Here is a 20,943-nt window from a genome sequence, read left to right as displayed (position 1 = left end):
TACCTATGAGATTGTGTGCAAGATCTAAAACTTAACCTTCAAAAATGTACCTAACTACATTAAATTTACAGTTCAGTGGGTGTGTACTGGTAATTTAAAAAGTGTTTAAGATAGCTTTTAATAATAAATGTAGCGTATTACAATTTGCCTGAATTTTATTTTTGATGTGTCATGGCAAGAAATGCTGTTCTTAGCTATTCATTTTAAGCTCATTGTTTATTTATTTAGCGATAGTTCAGAGCACAATATCAATTTAGGTTACAATATGTTTTTGTAAGATTTTGTAGGCCAATTATCCATACATATTGTACCGAACTCCGCAGATTCTTAAATTTCTTAAATTATTTTACTTAAATCTTCGTTCTTGGCATGCAAAACAAAACAAAGGCTTCCCGTGGCAAGTTCTAGGCCATCGGAATTTAGGCGAAGGTTTTCCTAATCTTTCTTTGACAAACCATACTTTAGGAGAGCAAAGCCGCGGTGACAGGCTAGCTACATAAATTTATTTCAGTCGAGATTTCCAATTTCAGGCAAGACAGCTCTTTATTCCTAGATTTCCATAAAAATGAAAGTTGATTGTGAAATGTGAGAAGGGGAAAGTGCCAATTGGCTGCTATATGCTCCATATTTTATGAAAAGAGCATGCGAAAGTAATAAATCATACGTATTATTATTATTCAGTGAGGCTAGAAATTGATTTATTTTGAAATTACTTTTCTAAATAAGAATGAATAGCACAATAAGCTGTACATTGTAGCATCATTTTAATAGGTACTATTTTTCAACTGAAATGTTATACATTAACTGTAGGAACTTCATCGCTAGCATTGATTTCATATTCTCACTTCCATGCCGGTTACTGATTTTTTTTATATTTTTACCTGGATTTTAAGTTTAAAGCAAATGGAATAGATGCATTAAAGCAAATGGACCTTTAAGGTGAAAGTATTTAGTCGTATTTTACTTTTTTACAACCAAAAAAACGACTTAGCAAGAAAAAAGAAATTCATTACAATACACAGGTTGTAAGGGACAGGCAAGGAAAAAATTAACACCAAACTGCAATTAGTGTCAAAAACTCCAACCATTAATTACTTACTTTATTTCCTAAATGTTGTGAAAGATTAATGCTTTTATTTACTTATTTATTTGTCCCTGAATCCGACATATTGTTTCCGCTACTTACCGTCTATCGATCATAATGACAATAATTCATTGTCCATTAATTCATAGTTAAATATTAGGTTGCGAAGAGTATTTTAAGTATAATACAAAAAAATATAAATAAAATGAGGATAAAAGTAAATTTTCCTAGCATAAGTGGTCACTAGTTTCCAACCAAAACAGTTTAGTACTCTGAATTAATTAAGTCGCTCTCCATTGTATCCAATTAACTTTACAATCGCGGAAAATTCACATCATAAAATTGAAGTCGTTTATTGATATAAGATGTAAGCACAAACAAGACGAAAACAAATTGTTTTCTGCGTATACTCGTAACTAAACAAGCTGCCGCATGTTAATTGATTCTAAACTTTGGTTTGCTAATTCAAAGTGCACTATCGTTTTAGCGCTCTGAACATGCATGGGAGGTCCCAATTAATACTCATGACGTGTCCTCAGACTACGACGTTATTAGTTTAATTGTGCGGGAACTCGATCACATCATCAACAACATTCATAATACTGTAGTATATTATGTATTAAATAAATTATTTATCTACGAGATTGCATAGATAATGTAATGTGTCTGTTTAATATATCAATTTAAGTACCTACATAATGAGTTATTTATTCGTCTCGACAGTGCATCAAACAATGTTTTTTATCCACAACGGGGAACTCTTGGCCTGCATCTCACCTGAAGGAAATTTTCGATCAAATTTTGTTGCATATTAACTCTTATTAAAACTAAATAAGATAGCACATTGAGTAGCTTGAAGTGCCACCCGTAATCAGTGTAATAACATTGGAGTAATTAATTCACTATTTCTTAACCTATATTTAAAACCAACCTCTTTATTCTCTACTAGCGGCCGCCCGCGACTTCGTACGCGTGGATCCCGTTTTACCCCCTTCATCTATCTTACGCGGTTTAGATTTTTTCATACAAATGTTTTTTCCCGCTAACTCCCGTTCCCGTTGGAATTTCGCAATATCCTGTTGTAACTAAGCTTTAAGTTTACTAAGGGACCTGCATGCCAAATTTCAAGCGTCTAACTTAAGCGGTTTAGATTTTTCATACAAAAGGATTTTCCCGGTAATTCCTATTCCTGTGGGAATTTCGGGAATTCCTTTCTTAGTGCACCTCTACGGTACCTAAGCTACGTCCCTTATAAATTTCAAGTGCCTACGTTTAGCCGTTTAGGCTGTGCGTGGGTATGTCAGTGAGTCAGTCATACAAAAGGAATTTCCCGCTAATTCCAGTTCCCGTGGGAATTTTGCAATATCCTGTTGTAACTAAGCTTTAAGTTTACTAAGGTACCTGCATGCCAAATTTTAAGCGTCTAACTTGCGCGGTTTAGATTTTTTCATACAAATGTTTTTTCCCGCTAACTCCCGTTCCCGTGAGAATTTTGCAATATCCTGTTGTAACTAAGCTTTAAGTTTACTAAGGTACCTGCTTGCCAAATTTCAAGCGTCTAACTTAAGCGGTTTAGATTTTTCATACAAAAGGCTTTTCCCGCTAATGCTCGTTCCCGTGGGAATTCCTAAGTATCCTATAACCTGCCCAGGAGTATGAAGAATAATTGTGCCAAGTTTCGTTAAAATCCGTCGAGTAGTTTTTGTTTCTATAAGGAACATACAGACAGACAGACAGACAGACAGACAGACAGACAGACAAAAATTTTACTGATTGCATTTTTGGCATCAGTATCGATCACTAATTACCCCCTGATAGTTATTTTGAAAATATATTTCATGTACAGAATTGACCTCTCTACAGATTTATTATAAGTATAGATAGATAAAAGCTTTTAAAACAACCCATTGGGTGATTGAAATCAAATATTTTGAAAGCCGGCGCGGTGTAGAGCACTCGATATATGCCACAAAAAACGTTTTTCTGCGTACTCACGTCGGATGTTCCGGGAGTAATCCATCACCATCGGTTCGTTTGCCTTCGGCCTGGAGCGAAAAATGACGAAATATTGTTTACATCGGAAGTGCCAAACATGTGGATAAGCCTTTTTATTTTGCTCGTTCATAAGTCCTGAATTTTTAATCGTCCATTTTCAGTAAATTACCCGCGGTCTGCTGCGCCTTCATCCACACAAATGACGTTCTCAAATTCTAGTATCTACTATATAAAAATAAGTCGGGTTTTCCTCCCTGACGCTATAACTCCAGAACGCACGAACCGATTTCCACTGTTTTGCATTCGTTGGAAAGGTCTCGGGCTCCGTGAGGTTTATAGCAAAGAAAATTCGGGAAAAGGGGGTAAAACAGGATCCACGCGTACGAAGTCGCGGGCGGCCGCTAGTTGCTATATAAATTGATGTTATGAAATATCGTCACAATTCGCTCGTTCGTTTGTTTCAGCCAAATGACTTCCACTGCTGGACAAAGGCCTCCCCCAAGGATTTCCATAATGACCGGTCCTGCGCTGCCCGCATCCAGTTTCTTCCCGTGACCTTCACCAGATCGTCGGTCCACCTAGTGGGCACAATTATTCAGTGAATAATAATAGTGCTATTAACACGATTTATCACTTTCGGATACTCCATTCATAGAATATGGAGCTTAGCATCATTTCGTTATTTCCACTTGATTAGATTTCTAAGGACGGGATTTCTCGTACTAAATACCGATATTCCCAGATTATTTCCCACATTTTGACCTAAAGCAGTACGTACATAATCGTTCCTTTTAGTATAGTCTTAACGGCCTCAAATGGAGCGTATTTGAAGTATTTCCAAAGCTGGGTTGCACCATCTTACTTTAACATTGTCAAACGTCAAAAATCTGTCGAACTCCATACAAAAAGCATCGCTTATCGTTATAGTTACGATCAAAGTTAGGTGGGGCAACTCAGCCAAAGTTTATTATTCTAAAAGCCAATTCTAAAGACACTCAGATATGGCAGGCGCTCCTGTATTCGTTAATTATTATGCACACCGCTCTACCCACGCGGCCCTAACACGGGCCAATATTTTATTCAAAAGTGCCTTCTCAAGTGGAAATTATTTATAAACCTACCTCGTTTCATACTTAGCGCCGGAGCTATGTTAATTTGCCATTTATAAGTGAAGGCATGAACTTGAGTGTAGGGACGGGACGTCAGTACGGTTAGATATTCTATTAAAGTTGGTGCATCATCTTTGCTCCAATTTTAGGGTTCCATACTCCAAAAGGATTATAGGATTCATTTTGTTGTCCATCTATCTGTCAATACCCTTTTTCTTGGGAACGAGTAAAGTTACCAAGTTGAAATTAACATCAAATACTTGTCTGTGATCTCTTGAAATTGTAAAAAATCTAGGTAAGTGAACAACAGTGTGCAATACAAATATTTTAGTACAAACATAATTATTTACAAGTTTGTACGGAATCCTCGGAATCCCTACTCGCACTTGCCCGGTTCTTTTATTTAATCGTAACAGAACAACAAGCCGGTAATTTCATTTTCCTGATTCGTATCAAGATTAGGTAGGACGTGACAACCACAAACAAGGAGGCCGCTCTATGACGATGTTATGCTTTGTATCTTTCTCTAACTTACGGCAGGGGTCAAGATTGAGCGAGAAAGATAAATAGAGCCGATCATTTCAGGATTGTTTTGCAAAGTAAGGCTTTGACTACAGATTAGGGCCGTGAGAAATATGCCATTTCACGAGATGGATGGGCGACCCATCTTGTTTATGTATGAGCTCATGCGATTGGACAGACAAAATATAAGGCGTCAGTTTTTCCACGTACTGAATTTGGAAGCAAAAATTGCCTGAATAATGCACAGTATGAATAAGATAGCTGCTTGAAATATAGGTACGATCAACATCATCATGCTATTGCTCTTTTTGTAAATTAAACAGTCCTACATACCTGCTTCAGTTCACTGCATTAACTACGCACTCCTTCTCTTTACCTACTTGTCTATAATTTCAGAATGTTTGCAATAAACATTAGAGTCTCTGCAGACTACAGTATCTTTATCGGACGATAGTTTGATTGGCTTCTAAGTATGAGGAATCGGCCGATACTAAATCGGTGTAGCAGTGTGCGCACTTCTTTATATGTTTAAAAACCTTGTGGTCGTCGGGGATTCTTGAGCCAGTTAAATAGTAATATGAGTGGTTATAAAGTAACACCCTAAACCAGCATTGTCTGAATGGGCGGTGACTACCTAATACAGGTATACTTTTACTTACTAGGTATGTCAGAACATTTTTGATTTGATTTTTTGATAAAGATAATTCATTTAAGGGATAGTGACATCGGCTCAAACAAAATATGCAGTAAATTCTTCGTGTAGGTTCTTGAAAATCCGCTACGTTTATGAATACAATATTATTGTTCTTATATTCGTGGTACGTGAAGGTTTGTACTGCATATTCCCAAGAGCTTAAAAACACACAGAACGAAAATACTGAAGCGAAATATACCTTTCCATGTTTTGAAATGTTTTTTTATTATTTCTGTTTCGTATTATTAAAGCTCCACTCCAAATGTGGTTAATAATAAAGGTAGAGCTAAAAGCACTTCGCACCATTTTATAGTTGGTTAAAATTTAATTAATATTGAAAATTCATTAGCAGAGTTTAATAGAGAGAAGATTTTTAAAATCTTTGTTTTATGACTTTCACTTGTACAAAACAATGCTCAAAAGTAAATCAAATCAAACCTTTAATCTGAGATTGAGCAGTGTTTTGAGCTTTCTTCTGTAATATGAACTTTGTTTGTATTTTTGGGTATTTCTAGCCAAGTTTTATCACTGTGCTTTGTAAAGAGCACGTTTCGCAGTCACATTACTTCATTACGTATCAGTTACTTTATTAGCTACGTTACAAAGCAAGGGCTTAATTACACAACACATGCCGGCTAATCTTTTGAGCCGTACTCCTAGCTTTGAGAGCACATTGTGATGTATTTATTAGTCACAGTATGAAGGGAACAGCCAGTTAAACTAAAGTCAAATCGCACTTGTAATTTTAAAGACGTTCAAACTTGTTGTTGGAGTGGTTTCAGGTTTCAACATGTTACAGTTTTTACTTGATCATACTTTTTTAAAGTTGAAATAAGAATAATTTCCTAATTGCCGTGCCCAACAGGGCCCATAATGTTCTAATTTTAAGTACATAATGGACCCACAAGGTGGACGGATGACATCATAAAGGTAGCAGGAAGGCGCTGGACGCAGGCCGCTACCAACCGGGCAACATGGAAAGCATTGGGGGAGGCCTATGTTCAGCAGTGGACGTCCTATGGCTGAGATGATGATGATGATGATGAATGGATGCAATAAAATGAGGAGTATATTATAGATCTAGCGCTTTTGTTTAGTTGCTAATTGCTCATAAGATAGGCCCCCTTAATTTAATTTATTGTCCGTGGTGCATAATCTTTTCTTAAAGGTTTTAAACCTTTGTTTGTCACCTGTCATCCGCTTTGCAATGGAGGGAAGTCGAACCTTAATTTCGAACTCCTCCTATGTTCTTCTGATTAATTTCGTTGCGGGTCCAATGACAGTTTAACTTTCCCCCGGGACAAACTTGACCTTCATTGGTTGGATTTTTGTGGCGGTCAAGCTGTAGATCCTAGCTACACAGGAGTTGCAGTGGTGGGAACGAGAGGTGGGAATAGTCCCGTAGATCTAGCGCTTAACTGAGACAATGCCTAAGATATGGAAACGGCACGTGAGGGGTTATTTTAACATATTATAACGTGACAGAGATACAAATCTGAAGTCTCGCTGACATTTAACGTAAAAAAAAACACCCTACCGTGCCGCCCCCATACCTCAGGCACCGACTCAGTTAAGCCAGAGTAAATACAAATGAGTAGGTCATCTTCATAGAAACGCACCGAGCGCGGTTTGTATGTGAGCGCGCGCCAATACGTATGCGGCGCGCACGCACACACTAACAAAATTTTGCGTGGATTAGCGGTGAATTGCCCCGAATTAACAATTTTAAACCAAACCGCGCTCGGGCGATTCTATGAAGATGACCTACTCATTTGTATTTACTCTGGTTAAGCGCTACCCCTATAGACCTAAGTTTTTAGAGACAAGAAAAATACGATGTTTTCGGCCATTAGGCCTGAAAGGTTGTTAATTTCCGTTATCTTTGATTCCTTTATCGAAGACAAAACTTTAGTGTATCTCACTAGTTCTTTAGATGCTTTTGTCTCAATTAAGAATCTTCGGTAGAGTAAATTAACCACTTTAACATAAAAAAGACTTAAGTTAAAGTGGGCTGACTGTTCTATTTATTCTGACCATAAGTCCTTCACGCACCACCGGATCATAATGCTATTCCCGTCGGTGGCTGCGCATCTAACCACTGTGTCAGATGCATTGACTGTGATTATGGCATACTAGCGTCTGTCAGCGACTTTGCCTACGAATTATGATCTCTCAAATAAAGTCCTAAATGCAGGCATGTTTTCCGATTATAACCACTATTATTTTTACCAAAAGATTGTTTTTACATATAGCTAACATGAGAAAAGAAATTAATTTCTAATACAAACATCTGACCGACGATCTGGTTAAGGTCGCGTGAACCACCTGGATGCGAGCAGCGCAGAACCAGTCATTGTGTAAATCATCAGTTGGAAAGCCTTTGTCTAGCAGTGGTTTTGAATCTCTTGGTTGAAAAAAACAAATACTCATGGAAAATTTTACATTTTGTCAACAATACATTTCTTGTTTTATACTTTCATTGGATTCCGTGGAGGGTAGTTGAACGGGAAGCATGGTCGATCTTTTTTAATGGTTTCAATTTATTATTTAATGGACTTTAGTGGTATGGTGTTATTTTGTGTTCTAAAGTGCAGTGAAGTGATAAATTATAAAAAACATTCGAATTTGAGCGCGCATCGAGTGTCGAGTGGGTTGTCGTATGAACAACCCGCTTTGGACCCGGTGGCGTCTCGAAACCTGCTTACTTAACTCCACGGAATCCATGAAAAATCAATAGAACTGAAACACCCAAGTTCTATTGATACAATTATTTTTCACTCGACATTGGCAGAAATAAACCTCCCAGAGAGGTTTGGTTGCCACTAAAAAAAATATACTTTCATTGTCACTAATAGAATAATATTATCGAAATTAAGGTACATAGTAGCAATTCCGTCCATAATGATTATTCAACAATACATAATATCCTTGTACGTCTCTACGTCAGACGGGAAAGCAGTTTGAATCTAATGAATCCGTTCCCAACTGCGGTTCTGATTTGATAACATTTCAGTCGCGGCTTGCAAATCACTTCGTGGTCCCGTACTAAGATAATGTACGCAGAAATCTTAAGCTGTTTGCCAGCATAATAGGAAGAAGCAAAGGCAGAAGGCCCTCTAAGTCAAACTCGTCACTGGCACAAATAAAACTAATATTATAAAGGTTTGATTGCCATTAGACAATATAAAAAGTTTTTCGATCGACTGCTGACGTTCGCAATGGTATTAAGTAAATTTTTCTCCCAAAACTATGGTTAAGAAAACTTGATATGCTTCGAAAAAGGATTTACATACTAGCAAAGAATTTTAATTTGATACTTTAATCTACAGCCTTTTACTCCTGAATGACATTTCAGTCAAACATCCAACGCAGTTAAATGAAATGCTAGAGTAAACGATAGAGACAGATACAGCAGTAGAAAATACACGGACAATGGACCTTTGAATTTTACCTTTCTATCAATACATCTTGATAAAGGCCGAATAAAAAGCTTCTTGGAAAAAAGTTTATAAAATAAGCCCTTCTGTACCTCCTTGCATTACGGTCGGAGTGTTGTGAATAATTAAAGTGAAATACGCCTCGAGGTTGCCACTCGTCGCCCTAGCACGGCAATCCAAACTGAAATGGTGCAAATGGAGAAACTGACCTATTTACGAAGCCGTTCTTGGTTGCGTAACATTAACTGGTTTGGACGTTGGATGGTAATAAAACAACCACTTTTATACTAAGTAGTCATAATTAGAGTCATTTTACTTATATTGCGTGATAATTCGTTTTTGGTTACTTTTTAAAACAACTGAAAAAATACACAAATTCACAGAAAAGTCGCTAATAGAAGGAAAGAAAGATACATTTTATTACAATAGACATCACACAGATACAGGCAATTACATAGACATGACAGTGGCACATAATAAAGGAAGAAAAAATAAAAACAAGAGTAAACTGAGCAATGCCACCCATTCACGAATAACCACTGCAATGGGACCCCACTCAGCATATGCCGTGGCCCACGGTGACGAAGGTAATAGGTTATAAGATTTTAAACTTTCGACGACGCGGCAATTCGCCAGTCAGCTTGTGAGTACGGCTGCAGCATAGCAGCCGAAACGTCAAGCCGACATAATGTAACTCATGTAAAAAAATGTCGCGTCGAGTCCCGTGTTTCTCTATTTTAGGACAAGTTATGTCAATTACCACGAATTTTTATCGATAGAAACCAACCAGTACCTAGCAACCAAGATTTAATATTCGTTTCCTCGACGGTTCCGGAACAATTGAAAATTCAAAGCATTCCGTTGCTGTGTGCTCGAATAAAGGTGAATGCATTCAACCGAAAAAAGTTTTGTTGCTCATGCAAAAAGGCTTAAAATTGAAAAGCGAATATCGCAATCGTGCAGGCCTTTGGGACAAGTATGCTGTTATTTGAAGCAGACAATCGTTGAAGAAAGAAAACGGGAATGTAGGAAATGCACTGGAATTGTGAAACATTTTTTGCATATCTTTCTGGCATGGATTGTTTTTTTTTATTAATGTTACACAAGGTTACATGTAGGTACCTAAATGATAGTGCCTATTTACTAAAGCAAAGGATCCCCAAGGCAATGTTGGACTCACTTCACTCTGGCTTTTTCATCATCATTATCATCATCATCATCTCAGCTATAGGACGTCCACTGCTGAACATAGGCCTCCACCAATGCTTTCCATGTTACCCGGTTTGTAGCGGCCTGCGTCCAGCGCTTTCCTGCTACCTTTATGTTAGGGTTATACAATTCAGCTTCATTCTTTATTACTATCATACTTATTGACGTAGACAACATCAACAGCTTCTGATATTTAAAAAAATCGCATGAATTTTTGTACAAAAATATTTAATAGACGTACTTACCTGGTTTACTGAAAAAGTTAATTGCTGGAAAATCAGTAAATCAACGCTTCACCAAGAGCTTTTAACAAGCATTGTTACTCTTATATTATTTTAAATAAGGTATCTTCTAAAATATAATGTAGCCTGTTTATAAGTAAAACAAGGGTGATCACAGTTAATAGCTTTCTAGTACCAAACAAACCAAATGATTAAGATGGGTGGGACGTATGAGATGAATGTGCATTTAATGTGTTATTTCATAGCACTTCGATTTAAATTATATATTATTAATTATATATTATATTGAAAATTTGACATGTAATGAACATTATGAATAAATTTCTTATTCTTATTCTTATCGATGACCTGGAAATAATAACGCAAATATCGATATTTTTATCGTTTCACGAACTCCATTAGCAACACTAATCGCTTGCTGTTTTCTTAATTGATATGTTTTTGTTACCTCGACGTTAATCAGTTTTATAAAATCTTAAGTAAGAGGTTTTTATTCATAATGCCCCGGTTTTTTCCTTTTAAGAAAATTCGCGCTCAATTTGAGTAATATTATTATGTTATTTCTTAACGAAAGTTTGTTAACACCTTAACATCTCGTGGATTTAAATGCTTTTTATTTACAATTAATCGTTGGTAAAGTTTTATTATAATCTAAGGAGAGAATATCTGAGGGTATTACACAACGAACCTCAAAACTATCAATCAAATCAAAACCCTTATCACCGAATAGTTTTCCTTATTTTCTTCTTTTTGCAGCAAAAAGAATTTTAACGATTTACTCGCGAGTGTGACACGGTCTATGCTCATAACGGCTGTTGACATTATGTGAATAGTGATTCAAAGTCCTTCATTGATGCCGTTATCGATAATTAAGTTTGAATTAATTCTACGTCTCTTTAGGGGGAGGGAAGACCACAAACTCCAAACTCTTAGACTTGTTGACCTGTACTTTGGTCGGGCTGTTAATGCTAATTCCTCATACAAATTAGAAACTGACCAAACTATCGGCTTGTAAATATTCTGCGGGGACTCTTACATAAGGGTAGTGAGAATCAATGTCAAATAATTCCAAGACACGAGTTCTATAAATAGGCATTTCATTATAACACTGAAAATCTGATTAATTTTCAGTTAACTATAAATTTTCATTGCTGAAACTAGTCAATAGTCTGTAATTTGCAAATAAGTTACGTGCGTCACAGGTGTTTATAAACAAGTGAGGGCGTTGTGTTTTGACAGCTCGTATAGTATTTAAATTCTAGATTTCTAGATGGTGTTTCGCTAGGGATAGGGATAAATCATATGACTACGAAGAAAAGAAGATTTCTCTACTATCTGCCTTTATCTAATGGAACAATACGAATAATCTAATAGTGTCGTCACTTTTTTGTGTATTTTTTTATTGTCTTGTGCGGTGTGGAATAAAGTGAGCTCTGTCTCTTTCTAGCCTTTGTGCTTTGGAATCTTCGAAAAGGTATTTGTCTCTGAGAAGGTATCGATGTTTTATCCAGAGTGACCTATCAAGCAAGCTACATCACTAATCCGAAATGTCACGCCATTATAAGGTGCTCTGGGAATGCCAACTGCGCCAGGTCGTTAAAACGGTGTACAACGAATAATTAAATACGAGAATGACGTGATGTTTTGAATATAGAACCTTTAAATGGGACTAATTTGATACGCTTGAATAACATGAGATGTGTTTACCTTTAGAAAATATGAAAATAAACTTTTTAAAAATAGATGACTTTGAGAACCTTCATTCTCTTTGAAAACTTAATATACGAGCTCGCAGCGTACCAAGAGTATGTAATTTCATAATACAGAAACTTATGTAACGTGAATTTTCTCAATTATTATGAGTGAATTTAAAGATTTATAATTTCGAAGCGTTTACATATTTTTCGCTTTAAAATAAAACTGCTTCGTGTTCGGATAAACCTTTCGATTCAATAAGTTACTGCTATAATCTATCTACAGGACATATTAAGGCCGGGTAGCAGAGAAAATGGCGAAAATGAGGTTTTCATTATTCATTTTTGAGGTACTAAACAGTAAAATTAAAGGCTAAGATTTTTTTTGGGCATAGTTGAGGATATTTTCTAGGGCTATTAACGGATGGAAACACGATTTGATGAAGTTGACTCGATAGAATAAATTCCCAAAGTTACCTCTATTCGTTTTCTATTTATGGTTTTATTTTTAAAATAAGCGATTTGAGATTCTAAATCTTTTACTAAACTAAAGTTCAGAAATAACTTGAGGGCTTTTAACGGATGAAATTTTTATATTGCGTCTTATTTAGTTACTATGTTAAAAAATGTGGAAAAAATCGTCCATGACGGCTTGGACAATCTCAATCAGTCGCGCGGTGGCGCTTACGGAGAACGGACGCGTGTCAGTTTTTTGGCCGTGACAGTTCGTGATTTGTCAATATTTTTGACAATGATGACTTTGATGAGTCACAGTATAATAATATCAGTGTTACTGGAGAAAGCTTAAATTTTTGATAATTAAAAATTATCAATTTTGTCTATTGAAATTTAAATCGTTCGCATCCTTTTAAACGAAGACTCTACTCATGATACATAGTACATTCCTCAAATATGAGACAAAACCAATGAGTTAAAATTACATTTTAATAGTACCTACATACAATCGTCTTACACTCTTTAGAAGAGCACACTGACACAAATAAATAATAAAAAATACTGTCTAAGGTCTGTAGCTAAAGGTCTAAGCTGTAAGATAGAAGAATCTTCTAGCCAAAAAGATGGCAGATGCAGCAGATGTCAACGGATTAAAAACTGGAGTTCATATGACTCCTTGTAGACTTGAGTCTCTAGAGCGTCCCTTCCTCCACCATGCGTAAGAATTTTCACAAAAATACTGTCTAAGGTCTGTAGCTAAAGGTCTAAGCTGCAAAATAGAAGAATCTTCTAGCCAAAAAGATGGCAGATGCAGCAGATGTCAACGGATTTAAAACTGGAGTTCATGTGACTCCTTGTAGACTTGAGTGTCTAGAGCGTCCCTTCCTCCACCATGCGTAAGAATTTTCACAAAAATACTGTCTAAGGTCTGTAGCGTCCCTTCCTCCACCATGCGCAAGAATGTTTCAAAAATACTGTCTAAGGTCTGTAATAAAAGTCTAAACTGCAAGATAGAAGAATCTTTTAGCCAAAAACATGGCAGATGCAGCATATATATCAACGGATTTAAGACTGGACTGGCACCACCTTGCAATGTCATCCTCTCATTGTTATCTGTAATGTAAATTATTTTAAAATGTATTAAAAAATAAAATGTTCGTTTTATTATTTCAATAATCTGACCTCTCAACTCAACTACACTACACAAACACCTTTGTTCGCAACTGTACTGACGAAACCTCGATATTATACCGTTCATTTAAGATGGCAAGTTTTTTGCTGCGGTAATGCACTCCAGGTAACCGTGTGTGATGCTTATTGCTCATAGTGATTTTCGATACAGAGCCCCGTACATACGTTATACATAAATTATGGAAAGAAAACACCCAGACCAATACAAACAAATATGTATGCAATTTTAGTATGATATTTTTATTTATTAATAAACAAAAAGACAACAAAATTGATGCGTGTACTGATTAATGTAATTAACCACAAGCAAAGCTTTGTGAATTGCAACAACTATAATTTATTATCCAAGCTCTAAATAATCGCTACTACGAGTAACTGATCATAAAATGTTTTTCCAATCGCTCAAGCTCCCGAGGATCTACCGATAGGTCGGGTGACGTAATCTTGAAATTCTTTTAGCCGAAGGTCGGGTGACGCCACGCCTCTTTGAACCGTGTTTACTTTGGCAGTTATATTCTATATTTATTCGATTCTAAAATATATTCCCAAAAATTTTGAAAGTTGTTTTAATTTGTATCACTTGGATACGATTTGTATTAGAAAGTGCTGTGAGTGTGACGCTTGAACGGAAGGAAGTCAACCTAACCTAACCAACTGCGTATTTCTAAACTGCGTATTTCTATACTGTGTAGCCGCGAGAGCTCTTTGGCGCGCTGTCTTCGCCGAAGTATTGCGCGCGCAGATTTTGACAGCGCGAAATACCTACTTTAGCAGAAATACCAAGCCTTAATGATTCGCCTGGCTCTGAGAATTTTAATTTTTATCTGTAAAATATGTTGTTTCTGGTAAAAACCTATTGTAACTAAAACTATTGTATATGATGTTCAGGCAGTTTTCAACTGCTGCACCGCTTACTTAGGTAGACGCTCGCGCACATTCGGGAAGAATTTATATTATAAGTGTCACCCCTAATTTTTTCCTTCTTTCCTAGTCAGGGTGTATATCTTCTTCAACGATTTGATTCCCCATCAAATTATCAGTTTATCTAACGACAATCTTGGATTTTTTAAAAACTATCAAGATTATACGGGACTAATCCTGCCTCTCTTTCCCAACACTGCAACTCCTTTATGGCCAGGATCTACAGCTTGCCCTCGAACAAACCCAACCAAAACCAAATTATCAAAATTGTGTATTATCCTAATGTGCAATATTCCGATTGTTTCAGAGTCAACTGTGGGACGAGTTTGAGCTAGAGGACGCCACCTTCGCCGAGTGCAGCATCAATAACGCCAACAACAGCTTCCAAGTAAGTTCATGACTCGTATAATAGACTAGCAGTGCCCGCGACTTCGTACGCCTGAAAATCATTTTTGCTCTGCACCTATTACTCGTAGCGTGATAGTATACATATAGCCTATAGCCTTCCTCGATAAATGGGCTATCTAACACTGAAAGAATTTTTCAAATCGGACCGGTAGTTCCTGAGATTAGCGCGTTCAAGTAAACAAACAAATAAACTTTTCAGCTTTAAAATATTAGTATAGATATTCAAAAACTGACAAGTTTAACACCCGTATTTGCAAACGATGCTTGCTAAAGTGTAGCACCAACACTATGCGAAGTCGAACGCACAGCGTCACTCCGCCACTCAAGTATTGTCTATGAATAGGTTTGGGAACCCTGTATGTCCACGCGCACTGTGAGTTCTCATAGTTATGTTTATGAATACGGGTGTTAGTACCTAGAGATGATTTTGCTAAAACGGTCTGAACACTACAACAGGAGATCAAACTACCGCCCTTAACAGCAGTCCGAAATAGAAAAAACGCATAAAAAAGGAAAACCATGAAAGTGTTACGTATTTACCTACTTGTACATACGTAGACTATTACGTTAGTATTACATTTGTCAATGAAAAAATGAAAATGTATATAGTAAAACTTCTAAAATTAAATACCCTCTTTTCTAAGCAGCGTTGTAATCAGAAGTGAAACATGAATGAATACCCTTGCTTACCCGACAGAAAGTTATTTCATTGTAAACGTTCCAAGAATCGACCGGGTTAATTCTAGGTTTTAGTTTGCTGTTAAATTAGTAGCGCTATGAATAATAACAAATGCGAATATCTATTAATGCTTTGTTTTGGAATTTAGTTCAGTAGGTATGGCACAAAATGAGTGCGTATTTCTTTGAAAAAGGTGCCTAGGTGGGGTAATTTCCCTAAAACCAGTATATTTTCTTCAGATTCTTTTCGTTTTGGTTTCGAGAAACGATTTTTTTTAAACACAGCCTAATGAGGGCTATCGTTTTAGCGCTCACCAGTTAGCGCCACTGTAGAGTAAGGTCCTGTCACTTGCTAGTAGCGAAGACAGTGGCACCAACTGGTGAGCGCGAAAGTGGTAGGAGGACTATCGTATTTGCACTCATCAAGATGGCGCCACTATAGAGTAAGGTCCTGTCAATCGCCAGGGGTGCCAACTGTTAAGTATAAAAACGATAGCCCTCATTAGACCAATTTATTATACTGGTAGTTTTACGAAAATGCAGTAGAAAAGAGGTGAGGATTGTCCAGTTTTTGGTGTCAGAATCTCTTTGATCCGGGTCAAAGGTGCGGACTGACGAATGCCAACGCGCAATGTATTCTATTACACATGCTTTTGTTGCATTCCACGTGACGCTTTGTGACGTTGTCTACACAAATTCGCGAAACAAAGGAAGCTTGAAACATGGAAATGGACGCGACAAAATTCACGGTGGAATGTGTTCATTTGACTTGTTTTTGGTAGGTGCAACTGTTTTTACAGCTGGAACAAAAGTAGCGTGTGACGTAAAAGTTTAGGAAGCATGTAGAGCGCTACTATTAATATTTCAGTTAGCCTGGGCCTAGACAACCGCCTTTTAGTGGGTCTATAGTCGAGTCGGGCTGTTAATTAGTATGGAGTTGTATGAAAGTGCGCACATTGGATCGGCCAATTCTTCATACAAATTAGAATCGGGTCCAACTATCGCCAGACTAAAAGTTAGTTGTCTGCGCCTAGGCTTGTATATGTCAACGTGAAATTGTGAACTCTGTCAGTTTATAATATAACGCGTTAGATTGTAAACTAACAGTGGGTTAGGTTAGGTTAGATTGTAATTTAACTACGTCAGATTATAATCTGGCGGAATTCACAATTTTACGGTGACATATACATATACATATACATATATTAAAGTATTATTTAATTTTAATTTATTGCCCATTTATTTTGTGTTTCTACCTGGTCTATATGTATGTATAAGCATAATACATAATTTAGTGGAGCTCATACAGAATTACATAAACCGTTTCCACTGATGAGTATCTATGGATAAGACAGGCTTAAGATTAAAGCTAATTTACAAAATAAATTATCCACTCAATAATCATTACTCAAAGGTTTTAAGCTGTATTCACGGACTAATAACAGAGTAGAAAATCTCATTTTCATCATAGTCTTATCATCATATTTGATTTTACTAGCATCTGGGGGCACGGCAGTGCCCCCACCAAGTCGAGCAAAAAAGCGGCACGGCCGTACCATCCTTTTCTCGAAGCAATTCAGGCCATTTTCGACCGCCTGTAACTTCGTTGTGGATAAAACTAGAAGGCTGAATTTTCATTAGCTATGCAGGCATTGTAAAGACACGGTATATTTAAAATTTCATTCAATTTGAACCAGTAGTTTAAGAATTATAACGGGTCAAAGTTACTTAATTTTGTCACTCACTGACTCACTGACTCACTGACTGACTCACCGATCATCAAAATTCTAAGGCACTTCTAGCAGACCTAGAAGCTTCAAATTTGGAATATAAGTAGTGTTTGGTGTATGAATCAAGGAAAAACTAAAATATTTGGGGGCACGGTAGTGCAACCGCCAAGTCGAGTAAAATTTTTCAATTTCGGTCCAGTTTTCTAGATACATAACTGCTGTCTACAAAATACAAAAAGAAATGATATTTGGGGGCACGGTAGTGCAACCGCCAAGTCGAGTAAAATTTTTCAATTTCGGTCCAGTTTTCTAGATACATAACTGCTGTCTACAAAATACAAAAAGAAATGAGATCCCATCAAAAACAATACTTGTAAAAAAAACCAAGTCTCGCAACTCAGTTGTTCTACGGTAAAAAGTTGTGAGATCCATGTAATACCAAGTCCAGGCCAGGAAATCTTTAACGTTTTACATAAATATATTGACTTGGCCATCGCATGAAAACACGTGTAAATTAAATTATTTAGTGCGATGGCCAAGTCAATAATTTATGAAAAACGTTAAAGATTTCCTGGCCTGGACTTGGTATTACATGGATCTCACAACTTTTTACCGTAGAACAACTGAGTTGCGAGACTTGGTTTTTTTTACAAGTATTGTTTTTGATGGGATTTCTTTTTCAAGCTTAATTTTCTCTACTCCGCAAAAAAAAATACGCCAAGACTTAACAAATATTCATAATTTCCAAAGGCATCCCAATCTGGGTTGCACCCTCTTACTTTAACTTTGACAAACGTCAAAAATCTGTCAAACTCCATACAAAATACACCGGTTATCGTTATAGTCACGGTCGGTCAAAGCTAGATGGTGCAAAGTTTGTTGAAAATAATTTACAACGCGCCATCTAATCCCAGAATTCCACACTAAGTAAATCTCGTACATTCAGCGTCAAATAGTTCGTGACTCCTAAAGTAACCGAAAACTTCGCAACACGTATTTTCTACCATTGGAAGAAGGTTGTGTAGTCAACTTTTTGGCCACTTTGGGTGTCACAAACACACATAGGCTGAGTTGCACCAGCTAACTTTGACCATAACTATGACGATAACCGGTGCTTTTTGTATGGAGTTTGACAGATTTTTGACGTTTGTCAAAGTTAAAGTAAGATGGTGCCACCCAGCATAACTGTACGAGTTACCGCCGCACTTAATGGTCCACTCCACGAGTGTACAAGAAAGACTGCAATGCGGGAGGAATGGTCGCCATTGTGAAGCTTGCCACCAAACCAGGTGTGTGACGACCACGACCACTCTGCCAAGAGTGTAGCGATGAAGAAGAGAAGTACGAGTTACTCGTTCCTTACTTGTTATATTACAGCGACTATCATTTAATCAAGGCTTTGTTACATTAACTAGTTAAATGGACCGAGATAAACGAGCTAGCGTCCAGTGTCTGTTAACCCTAAAAGGTGCGGAGAAGAGTTTCTACGCAAACAGACAGTTTTCATAAAGAGTTTACTCCATTAGCCTTGCGTCCAATTTGCATGTTCTCTAGAAAACGTAAGTCGCACTTCGCGAAGGTATCGGAGAAGTTCTAGTCCTCGAGCTGGTCTACGAGTATGCAGGTTATGATCCTCCATCTTTCTCTTATTGTGTGCTCACTGACATTCACTGAGCTTGCTGTTTGTAAACGCTGGCGTATCTCAAACGCAGTGAGAACCCGATTTCTTCATATTGCAAGCACGATAATCGGGTCATCGCGCGCTGACATACACCTTGATTCCCCACTTCTTGGTCTTCTTGTGTAAAAGGCGGTCTGGTCATGCCTTTTTAACGTGTATCTTAAGTTTGTAAGCCATAAATTGAAAGTTTCAGCCATCTCCCGCTGCATACGCCTTTGATTTCTAAGCAACACTATTTGAGCAACTTGAGCTGGAGTAAAGGGCATATTCTCAAATTATGGAAACGAGAATAACCCTAAGATTCATTTAAAACCAAAAAACAAAACGCCAAACCCTTACAATATTTAATATCGAATCTGGGGGCACGGCAGTGCCCCCACCAAGTCGAGCAAAAAAGCGGCACGGCCGTACCATCCTTTTCTCGAAGCAATTCAGGCCATTTTCGACCGCCTGTAACTTCGTTGTGGATAAAACTAGAAGGCTGAATTTTCATTAGCTATGCAGGCATTGTAAAGACACGGTATATTTAAAATTTCATTCAATTTGAACCAGTAGTTTAAGAATTATAACGGGTCAAAGTTACTTAATTTTGTCACTCACTGACTCACTGACTCACTGACTGACTCACCGATCATCAAAATTCTAAGGCACTTCTAGCAGACCTAGAAGCTTCAAATTTGGAATATAAGTAGTGTTTGGTGTATGAATCAAGGAAAAACTAAAATATTTGGGGGCACGGTAGTGCAACCGCCAAGTCGAGTAAAATTTTTCAATTTCGGTCCAGTTTTCTAGATACATAACTGCTGTCTACAAAATACAAAAAGAAATGAGATTTGGGGGCACGGTAGTGCAACCGCCAAGTCGAATAAAATTTTTCAATTTCGGTCCAGTTTTCTAGATACATAACTGCTGTCTACAAAATACAAAAAGAAATGAGATCCCATCAAAAACAATACTTGTCAAAAAAACCAAGTCTCGCAACTCAGTTGTTCTACGGTAAAAAGTTGTGAGATCCATGTAATACCAAGTCCAGGCCAGGAAATCTTTAACGTTTTACATAAATATATTGACTTGGCCATCGCATGAAAACACGTGTAAATTAAATTATTTAGTGCGATGGCCAAGTCAATAAATTTATGTAAAACGTTAAAGATTTCCTGGCCTGGACTTGGTATTACATGGATCTCACAACGTTTTACCGTAGAACAACTGAGTTGCGAGACTTGGTTTTTTTGACAAGTATTGTTTTTGATGGGATTTAAACTTACCCGAACTCTTTACGCTCCAACAACGAAATGCGTTTCTAGAGTCAAAAGAGTTAAACAGACGCATTTTTTTATAAATCTAGCCTCTTAAATTAACAAATACAAATGTTCTGTTAACATGTCACACGAAACTTAGGTATACAACACCTATTTGGCCTCATATCTGGGTGTTTAGGCTTGGGCCAAATTCCGTGCCGCTGAGTGTATGTTCATGGTAAACAATATAGAGCTTTTAAATTATGTTTTAAGGGCATTTGATCTAATTACCGCTGAAAATGTAGCCATAAAAACTGTGTGTGCGTCTTTTTAGCTAGTTATTTGAATTGTTTTATTTTTCGTGTAAATAATTCAAAGTAAGCAATACCAAATGGCATAAGTAATTTTAACGAGAGAGACATTTCTGTAAAAAAATTACAAAAAAGTTTAATAATAAAATATAGCAGAGTTTAAAATAGTAATTGAGCATACTATTAGGTACCTACCTCAAAACATTTTTTTTTCTGTCAGCAGCACTAATGTGAAAACTGTGTCTATGTGTGTTCTAAAGTACCGTTGCCCTTTAGGGTCTACATTATGATATACTGTGATAATAATAGAGTAAAAGTTGCTATTAGGTCTTTAAATTAA

General features: G+C 37.0%; 1 protein-coding gene across 1 annotated transcript in view; it reads left to right on the top strand.

Moving 5' to 3' along the window:
• LOC135079036 (diacylglycerol kinase delta) overlaps positions 1-20,943 on the top strand; it is a 192,763-nt gene that overhangs the window by 102,470 nt on the left and 69,350 nt on the right. Inside the window, exon 3 of the mRNA XM_063973669.1 lies at positions 14,862-14,942. Coding sequence (XP_063829739.1) covers positions 14,862-14,942 — 81 coding nt within the window. The remainder of the gene's footprint in view (positions 1-14,861; positions 14,943-20,943) is intronic.

Source organism: Ostrinia nubilalis, chromosome 2 (assembly GCF_963855985.1).
Source record: "Ostrinia nubilalis chromosome 2, ilOstNubi1.1, whole genome shotgun sequence".
NCBI lineage: Eukaryota > Metazoa > Arthropoda > Insecta > Lepidoptera > Crambidae > Ostrinia > Ostrinia nubilalis.
This window is presented reverse-complemented; position numbering and strand designations above follow the sequence as displayed.